Source organism: Pygoscelis adeliae, unplaced genomic scaffold (assembly GCF_000699105.1).
Source record: "Pygoscelis adeliae isolate BGI_AS28 unplaced genomic scaffold, ASM69910v1 Scaffold402, whole genome shotgun sequence".
NCBI lineage: Eukaryota > Metazoa > Chordata > Aves > Sphenisciformes > Spheniscidae > Pygoscelis > Pygoscelis adeliae.
In genome coordinates, this window is record NW_008824411.1 from 7,340,997 (window position 1) to 7,351,082 (window position 10,086).

General features: G+C 39.6%; 1 protein-coding gene across 1 annotated transcript in view; it reads right to left on the reverse strand.

Annotated features, from left to right (window-relative positions):
• Positions 1 to 709: 709 nt before the first annotated feature.
• Positions 710 to 10,086, reverse strand: part of LOC103914127 (torsin-1A-interacting protein 1-like) — a 15,137-nt gene continuing 5,760 nt past the window's right edge. Inside the window, exons 3-6 of the mRNA XM_009320733.1 lie at positions 8,546 to 8,665; positions 7,068 to 7,124; positions 4,426 to 4,485; positions 710 to 3,331 (exon numbers count right to left, since the gene is read on the reverse strand). Coding sequence (XP_009319008.1) covers positions 2,529 to 3,331; positions 4,426 to 4,485; positions 7,068 to 7,124; positions 8,546 to 8,665 — 1,040 coding nt within the window. The 3' untranslated portion in view covers positions 710 to 2,528. The remainder of the gene's footprint in view (positions 3,332 to 4,425; positions 4,486 to 7,067; positions 7,125 to 8,545; positions 8,666 to 10,086) is intronic.

Below are 10,086 nucleotides of genomic sequence, written 5' to 3' on the forward strand. Positions count from 1 at the left end.
GTTAACAAAAAAAAGAAAAAGTGATTCTCCTTTGTCTGGCACAACATTAAGTAGAACGTTAAGTCTTCAGTTTCCAGGCACCCTCCTATTTTATCTTGAAGCAGGGGAACGTAGCTCTTTAACACCCCATAGTTTTAGAAACAGAAAGTAACTTGGATTACGTATGTTTTACTAGTGTAAGAGCATAGAATCTCCTGCTTTCATGTCATAACTGAAGTCTTTTTTGTCATTGCCAATTCTGCTAAGTATATACTTTTTTTTCTAAGCTAGTTTTTAGTAAGACTGTCCCTCCAGTCAGTTCACAGTGCACTAGTTTGTAACAGCAGAGATACAGGAACATGCAGCTAGGAGTGGAACAAGAATGAAGTCATCCCTTTTGTCAGCTGCTGACTCTTGTATTGGACTAATGAAACAAGTGAACCATATCTTATCATTAGTTCCACCTGAAATCAGAACTGAGGAATAGTACAAGAACACCAAGTAAAAGGAAATTGTAATAGCTCCGAATTGTCTGAATTGTGCCCCATTAGAGAAAAGCCCCGATATTGTCAAATACATGCATCTGCATCCCAGTATCTATCACCCCACTCAAGATTCTTAAAAGTTCTAAATTTTGCAAAGGTTTATTTTAGGCATCTGTATTTGGTCAAAGGTAAAAGGAACAATCTTATAAACATGTAAAAAAAGAGTCTGACCACTTAAAATTAAATGGGCAAATCTTAAAACAGCTTATAAAACAAACAAGTAGATTTATTTTTAATGATTACTAAAATAGTTTACATAATATACAAACAGATATGCTATCAGGACACACTCGGAAATAAGTCACAGTTATTTTTTTAAAAATCATTCGTCCAGTGAAGTGTCCAAAATGTAAATGCCATCTTTTCCTTCCTGAGCTATTCTTAAACATCCAGAACAGCAGCACTTCCATGTCTTTTTACTGTTTATATTTCTTCCCATTAAAATAAAAAGCATTATCCATTGCTGGCTCTCAGTGGTTAGAACAAATCCACCTCTGGTTTAAGTGACCACAGCTCTGTGTCTCTCAAACTGTGTTCTTTTAAATGCTTAAGGTGATTCTGGTCCATTCCACATAACACCCCAAACCTTTGCTTGCACAAAGAAGCCAGAAGCTCCAGCACCTCAAGAGGTTTTCCTGGTTAAGAAGGACTTTTTGCAACGGGACAGCTCAAGGGGCTTGTGAATAAAGGATGGGTCCAAGAGCCACTAATCTCTCAGCTGTTACAAGAAAATGTCCTATTAATTTGAGAGCAGTCTTCACACGTTCCTTCATACTCAATAAAACCAAATGCACATGGACCAATAGTTCAAGAGCATACACTAACAGCAATGACATGGAAGTGCTGCAATTCTTCTGTTTTTTAGCAAAATACTTACAATAGAAACAAGTACATGTTTTTAGTGTGTTGTGGGATTCTCTGCATGAGGCACACTAAAAAAATGTATTTTAAAAACATGCATTACAAATCTCTTCTTCACTAGAAGCTTATACAGCAAGCAGCAGGTTATATGCAGACACATGAAGAAAGGTTATTTTTCTAGGATACCAAGTACCACCAATAAATAAATTCTCTTGATGCAAAAATAATTCTTATTAAAATGAGAAATGACCTATGTCTTCCTAAACTTCTGTTTGGAAAGGAGATGCCACAGATCTTTAGTACACACACACGGCTGACATTTTATCATTTCCCCCCAAATTTTAAGACTTGCAGAACTTTGACGGAGAGCAGAGAATTCCTGGAAGCAGCGAGGCAAAGAGATGCTGAGGCATTATTTAACTGACATCAGTACTACTAACATTAAGCAGTCCTTCGTACCTCAGCTTTTCTCACTCTCTGGAACTGTTTGGGGCAGGGTCATTTAAGGAAGAAATGCTTGCTGAAAGGTTCTCTACAAGTCACAAATCTTTCAAGAAATTTTGCCATTTCTAGAAATTGCAAGAGACAGCTGACATCTATGTTGTGATCACATGGATCAAGAAAAAGCTTGTGCTTATACTCCCATCACTTTATCAGCATTTTCAGTTTATGTTTTTTCTTATGTTTATGTTTTTTCTTACGTTAGAAGAAAAGTAAGCAATTCTGGCAGATGAAGGTGATGTTTTTGCATCCTACTACCTTGTACAAATGCGATACCAGCTTTATGCACCACCAGAAAAGGATCCTCATAGCAAAGCCAATAGTGCACCAAGACAGCGTCAGAAGCAGATGAGTGGTTCTGCACTAGTGGACACTTACTTCGAGCTCCAGGACACCAAGCCTAAATAAGTCACTGAACACAACTTACCAACAACCAGCAAGTTCCTTGCTTACATTCTGCAGTTGATTTAGAGAAGTCCCAGTTACTTTAGCAGAAACAACCCTGCCAGTTGGTGGAATTTCTCTGCCCAGAAAGGACTGTATGCTGCCTGAACTCAGCAGCCGCAGTAAGTTCTTCCCTGTTCAGCCATTGCAACATACATTTTCTGTCTTCCTCCTTTCCCGAGTCTTCTCCAATAACTTTTATGTGCATCCCTCCATGGGGAGGCCCTTTTCAGGCCAAACAGGCAACACAAGATGAGATATACGGCTCCACAGTCCACTCAACTTATCTGTGTCCATGCTATTAAAAGAACTAGGAACATCTGAACTGGTAAACTTGGTCCAGAGGAAATCCCGGACTTTCTCCTCAACTTCTTGCAAGGTGAGGCTCTTTGTCAGCGACTGCTCATCCAGGAGAACTGTCAACAGAAGAGCCACATCCTTAAATGCTGCGTTTTCATGGTCACAGTACTTGTAAAAGATTAAGGTGGAGCCTGCAGGCAGTAACTCAAATCGATGCACCACTGCTACTTTCTTGCCTTCTCTGAACCCAGAGCTGAGCTCATTATCTACCTCCAGCTTGACAATGTCACTATCCAATATGGCTTTGTCTGCCCCATTAATTTTGATTGTAGTAGCATTCTGGGAGAAGGCAAAAGCCTCGGCAATCTCGTTACTTAGGCACCTCAGTGCTTTCTCAGCTTCTTGGCCAGCTGTGAACAGTAAGATGGCTGGCTCCAAATGCAGATGGGAAGCATTAAGGCGTTTCTCAAGGAACACGTGGGTTCTTTTCCACAGATTGGGGTCCTGACTTTGGTAAGTATTTTTTAGTTTCTCCATCCGGGCCCGAAATGCTTGCAGAATTTCAGTATCTCTACTTGACAAAGTTGCATCCAGAAGACTTGGTATTCCACTCCACAGGACATAAAGCAATGGGACACCAATTAACAGAACCAGTAACAAAGTCCAGCTCTTGTGAAATCCACTCTGCGATTCACCATCATCTACAGAAAGGAGGACCGAACAGGAAGAAAGCAATGTTTTAAAAGGAATCAGAAGTCAACAAGTAAGAGGAAAATAAAAGGAAACAGTAGAATTCAGTGAACTCATCCCACTCTCAAGCTACTGGTACAATAGTTGAAGAGCATAAAGAAGATGTTCTAGTTAAAAAAAAACCCAAAACAACCAACAACTTTGAACTTCTTTAGTAACTTAGTGAAGTGACAGCATTAAAAAAGGACATTTTTACACATTTCCAGCTTGACTAAGAAATTACATTCTTCTGAAAAAGGAGCTTTTCTGAAAGTTTATCAATACTCCACTCTATTTAATCAAATCCAAACTAAGAGCTTAAAACGGTTCTGAAAAAGGTCAAGCTTTTTCCTACATTTAGGCTCGGCAGAAAAAGCCCTATACAAAACCTAGCATCACCAGAATGGTTTCTGTGTTATTTGTCCTCACTATACCTATAAGGATAAAAATAGTTTCTGCAGCAGTATTTGCATCTCAAACACTGGTGATCAACACTATCAGAAAATATTTGTGGTCTTTGGATCGGATCAGTCAGCTTCACAAAGAGTACACTCAGCAAACAGTGCACAGGAAGCATATAGAATATCAGATATTTTGATTTGGTTTTGTATTTGAACAGTTAAATTAACACTTGTTTGACCTACTACAAGCATAAGGCTTGATTCTGTTCCCAGTAAAATTAGTGACAAAATATACCAACCTCCCTGGAAGCAAGAACAAACTGTATACCTTATGCTACCTTTTTATATCATAACTTTAAACAGGACAGCAACACAACAGCTGTTAAATAAGAACACCACTAGGCCTGCCTCAGTTTTAATCTTGCAGCAAATCTTGTAAACCCTACAGATGGAAGGCCTTAAATGCAGGTGGAAATGTTACCTATTATACAAGACCCTTCCTTCCTTCCTTCGTGCTGAAAACACATGCCCTAGCAAGCAAGTCATCTGTTCTGGCAAGGACCCTCAGTTTAACACCAGCCACCAGGAAATCTAATACTTGGACAGGCATGAAAACGGTTAAATGTAACACACGCACGAAGTAGAAGTGAAAGCAGAAGTCTTACTTTCGGCCAAAGGCTGTGACTGCTTCCCTATACTGGGCTGATCTCGAAATTCACTTCTGCCTGTTAAGAGATTAAGAAAGGAACATGAGAAAAATACTAAGACAACAATTACATAATCAATCTTCCAGTGGGGAATTTGGCAGGGAGTTGAAGTCACCAAACTGCAGCATTTTCATTGAAAAGCTGTTCTTAGTTATGCTTTTACATGCAAACTTCTAGAAAGCTTACAGGAAGGTTAACAAAGCACCCTTGCATAACACCTTGTTGAAGCGAACGTAGTCCTGCTAAGCAGGAGCAAAGACGAAGCTGTAACCTCATCCCGGGTAGGGCTGCATCAAGTATGGGGCTTTCTGTTCTTTTCTGCATCATTCGCCCTCCTGGGCTCAAGGAAGGCTAGTCTTGAACAAGGAAAATGACACCTTCACTGCTATTACTAGCCTGAGAAGTCCCATTCAACTGGCAACCAACTCTCCATCTACGCTCTTTGCCAAATGTCAGTTCTTAAGCCATCTTGAGAATCTTGCATAAAAAGCACAAGTCCCCAACCTACCACAAATCACCCCCGAAGATTTTTTACTCTTGAGAAGTTACGCAAATAAAACCAGAGGCATTTCAAGTACAAGATGACAAAATGACAGAGATTTAACAACCTGTTATTTTCTGCACAAGGATCCCATGTCCCGATTAAGTTTCCTGATTCTGCTCAGGAATTTGAGGGACAGAAAAAATGGAAGCTCAGTTAGCACACATATTAGAAAAACAACATAATGCAAGCTATAAGTAGCAAAAGAAAAGCGATATGTTAAAGGCATAGTCTCATATTCCCTCTCCATCTAGCTTGGGTCAGAGGCCTGCTTCATCAGCAGTCAGTTTCTTGGGATGAATTGTGCTTTTAAAGCAAAATGCAAGCTTTCAACTTCAAAATATACTTTTGGTCTATTTATTTAAATGGGCTTAGACAGCAAAGTACAAGAGCCATTATCCTTAAAAGAGTGTTATGAACAGCTTTCCCAAGAGACCAGTATGAATACATACAGTGCAATTATTGGTCAACATGTTTTCTCCATTTAGTCAGTTAATTAAAAAGACACAAGAATTTGTGGATCCTTGTGAACTACAGCAACTGGTTCAAAGCTGAAGGCTCTTTAATAACCGTATCAGGATACTGTCAATGGCACTATCGAGAATAAATCGAACAAACACCCTGCAGTAGTTATTTCAAGAAGACTAAAATAAATTCTATAACCTTGTTTCTGTATGAATGTAATTGCAGAAGGTGCTAAAAGCAGCTCTGGTTTAAGCCGGAGCTTAACTGGCTTAATGAGCTACTCTATTCTGTAATTTCAACCCCCCTGCCCTGATAGGGCAACAGACATGGAGCTTGTAACTGGCTAAGCTTTTATATAAGTCTTCTAATAGTTAACAGATCAAAATCACCTCAATTCTGTAATATTTTACAATGTAGCCCTGTTTGCAGAGACCAGGTTTCATATTTAGGAGACAGCTGTGATTTATACCCTAAAGGAAAAAATATTTCAATAAACAGTCTAAAAACAGATCCTATCCTACCTAAGGATCTTGCCCTATTTACAACACAATTTGCACGAAGGCCAAGCAAATTATTTGTCTTGCCTAATTCAAAAGGCGTAACTTCTGCAGACGCCTTAAGAGCTTTCAGAGTTTCAAGTGATTTTCCGAAAGTTCTTCACTGAAGACACAACTGGTCAATCCTGCAGCACCTATTACTTCTGGCACAGGAAAGAAAAAGGACCAGACTAGCGAGAACTCCCTGCATCAATTAATTTTTCAAAGGCGTTTCACAGATGTGCAGCTACCACAAGACAAGCTTCTCTTCCAGAAGGCACTGTGGTTTTCAAAAAAAACCCCCCCAACAACCCACCTAGGTTCTCCAGATTAAGTTCTGATTTACGAGACTTTGTTTATCTATACCTGTTCAGGATAGAAACAAGCGCTGAGACATTAAGAACAGAAGGCTACTAAGAATTCAGAACATTTTTTTTCCCCTCTTGTTTCAAGTACTCTTCCAAGAGGGAAAAAAACCCAAACCAACAAATCCACAAAAACAACTAAAGATAAAAATCTGAAACACAGGGAACTGGTCATTAGATGAACAGACTGGAGTTTGCCAGGAAACAAAAATGCTGCTCCTCTCCAGGAGTATAAGACAACTAATTCAATCATAGCAGGCCACCATTATGCAGGGAAAGCCTAGAAGGGAAGGTGATGTGTACAAACTAATTAACATTCACTGCTACCAAAAGGTGAAGGTTTTGTTCCCTTTCTCAGCTCACCCCCACAGTGCCACTAGTACATGCTCTGCACTTAACTGATTGTCCCATGAGTCAACTCCATTTCCTAACCCAGCCAAAAAAGAAAAAAAAAAAAAAAAAAGTGGGTCATTTTCTGTGGTCAGCAAGTGGAATAACCTCACAGAAGGGCTCTGGCTCTGGAATGTGCTGCCTTCTCCAGTTTCCATTTGGATCTGCCTCCTGGGTCCCTTTCCACCTTCCCAGACAGAGTGTCCCAGGGCACAAGGAAAACCATAAGCAGAGGGAAGGAAAAGAATTCTGTACTTTTTACTTAATTACAGGGAAAGACTAGGTATCTATTTTTCAACTTACTCTGTGATGTAATTGAGCAGCGCTCTTGATTCTTCTCAAGGAAGTCAGCCTTTCTTTCTGAAACCAAAGGACCAATGAAAGAACTTGGTTATCACATCAGAGGTCAGAATAAGACAGACAAGCCGTACATGCTTTTAGCTCTGTGAAATCTTCAAAGGTTTCATATACTCCTAGGGAAGGAGTATATGCTGTGCTGCCAAACCAAGCCTGTGCCATATGACAGCCTCTTAGATGGAGAAAGCTACTATCACCTAATATATTACTCCCTCTGTGATGGAGAAAGCTACTATCACCTAATATATTACTCCCTCTGTAGATGGAGAAAGCTACTATCACCTAATAGGAAGGGCTTAATTTGGCCCCTCACCCTGCTTTTCCCAATATGACACAAAATTATCCTTCCTATTTTTTCTATAAAAAAGTAATGATGCGATAATGATAAAATGCAGAGGATGGGCAATTAGCAGCGTTATTTGATTGCTAATGGAGGGTACCAGATTTGTCACTTCTGAAACCACAACTATTCAAGGGAAAAACAAAAAAAAAACCAGTATAAAGCTACCACCTTAACAACACTGCTGTCAGACCAGGGGGGACTCCAGCAAACATGGGCATGTTCTTAGCTGCCTGAGCAAAATGCCTGCACGTGCTCCTGGGAAACAGGAGGCTGGCATAGATGTGTTCTTCTGCACATCTCAGCTACCTGGTTCACGTCTGTGTTTTGTCAGTTTGTGCTCACAATTGCTTTCAGTGCTCTCCCATAAACACTGTGTGATTAGGACTGTTACTGACAAAATGAACGCAAGCCACTACCTCACACTCTGACCAGTTACCAGCTCTCCTAAAAACCTCCCTTACATAGTATATCTATTTGGATGTATTCAAATCACCTGTAGTAAAATAACTGCCCTCCGCTGGGCTAACAAGTATCCCATATTTTCTTCCTCACTGTATCTCCCTATTGCTTCTGTAACACACATCGAGAAAAATCTCTTGAGCGATGAACAGAAAAAGTGCTCCCTCACTTTGAAATCACTTGGTATAGTCAGCTTCCCTCTGCTAAAGTCAAAAGTAACTTGTCTTTCTAGAAAAAGAACAGTTTTGCTTTGCTTTGCCTGAGGCAATTAAAGATCCACTCTTGTAACAGTTTTTGAGGCAGGTATGATATTACTCATCTTTTTGTTTTGCTTTTCAAAAAACAGACAGCTATGTATTTATGAAAGTTCAAAACTGTGCCTTCTTGAACTTCAAGGTTTTACAGCCAAGCAGATGACTGTCATACTACAGTCAGTTTTAATTTGACTCACAGGCAGGAGTACACCCTGAACATTTATTTCTTTTTTTAATTCTTCACCCATTCAGATTTCAACTCAACAACTCTCCCTTTTGCAATAGAACTGAAAGAATGCGATTTTAGCACATGTAAGCAATCGTTTGTTACATCATGGAAAAGGTACTGATAAAACTAGTGTTGTTACCTTTTAACGGTGTATAAATGTTTGGTTGATGCCCTGCTGGTTTATTGGGTTCGTTACTGTCATAAGTCTTCGCTTTTTCCTTTATTGGATTCTCTTGAGGAAAGGAAATTGAAGAACTGCCTGTCAGGAGGCAAAAAAGAAAATAAAAGAGGACTGGTATAGGTGCAGTATCATTTGTGCTCATAACATCACAAAACTAAAGGACCAAGATGCAGTTTCAGAACATACATGATCTACATCAGTGATTTTCAAGTTGTGATCTCCCAAGAGTTACTTTCTTAAAACGTAACCAAAAGCAACTAAGACTTGAAAAGCTTACTGTAAATTTGAGTTCACCACAAATATAGCTGTCTACGCCACCACACGCCTTTTTTTTTAAATTTTTTTTGGGGGGGGGGAGTCTTTGGCTTAAAAACACTTGGGGAAAAGAAAACAGACATCAAGACACTAAATGCTAACAGCCAAGAAATGCCTTACACTAAAGGGATTCAGTGTAAACTAGTAAATACACAAGCATGGGAGTAAGGAGAATTTTTCCCACAGCTTTGGGCACACAACTCACAAACAATAATTGTGCTGTCTTCCATAGTATTAGGCAGAGGGGAAAAGAGAGAGAAGCAAATATAGAATGTAAGTCCCCTTTTTATGTAGTCCAAGCCATCCTTTAGTTGGGTCTCTTTCTCCCCACCTCTCTCTCTCATATTAACTATAACGGCAATCTAGGGCACCTATGCTCCTAACTTAACCCCCTCAGGTAGCTGGGAAGAATCTAAACCCAACACCTCTAGGTTGTTTGCCAAATTACACAGCCATTCAGATGCTGAAACCCAACTTAGTTAATGTTACTAACTAGAAAGAATAAAGCCCTGAAAGATGACAGGAGTCACAGAGCAAAGGTCAGGGCTGGAAAGCCAGTCAAAAGCGGAACAGCAGGAGAAGAGTTTTGAAAGGATAAAGTGCAACCACATGGTTGCCCAGATTCAAGGAGGGTATGGAAAGAAAGCTGTAGTACAGCTGTGGAACAGAGACCATGACACAGCAATCAAGCTGAAGGGCATAAGCAGAGGAAACAGCAAAGGGAAGAATACAATTGGTAGAACTTTTTCTCTGTAACATTTACACCAGGCCCTTTTATTCTTTTAACAGTACTGGGTTCTCCCAGGGTTTAATGTGTTTCTATAGCTCTTTTACCATACGCACGAGGACAACACACAGCTTGCCACCTAGTGTTTATTAATTTTACTTCAAGAAAAGAAAACATAGCCTTTTTCTAATACATTCTGGTAGCTTTAGCATGTCTGTGTATGTGAAGCATACAAAGGAGAAAAAAAAAAAACACCCGAACAACCCAAAACACAAACAAGGGAGAAAGCTAAGTTTTAAACTAAGATATTAAGTCACAAGTACAACAGTAAAGTATTTGCGCACAGTGAGTAGGATACTATTATTTTCAAAACAATCTTAAAAGCCTGTTAAATGATTGATTTCCCACTGAGCTAAGAATGAAGATACTCACCAAATTACTTGATCCTCAGGAATGC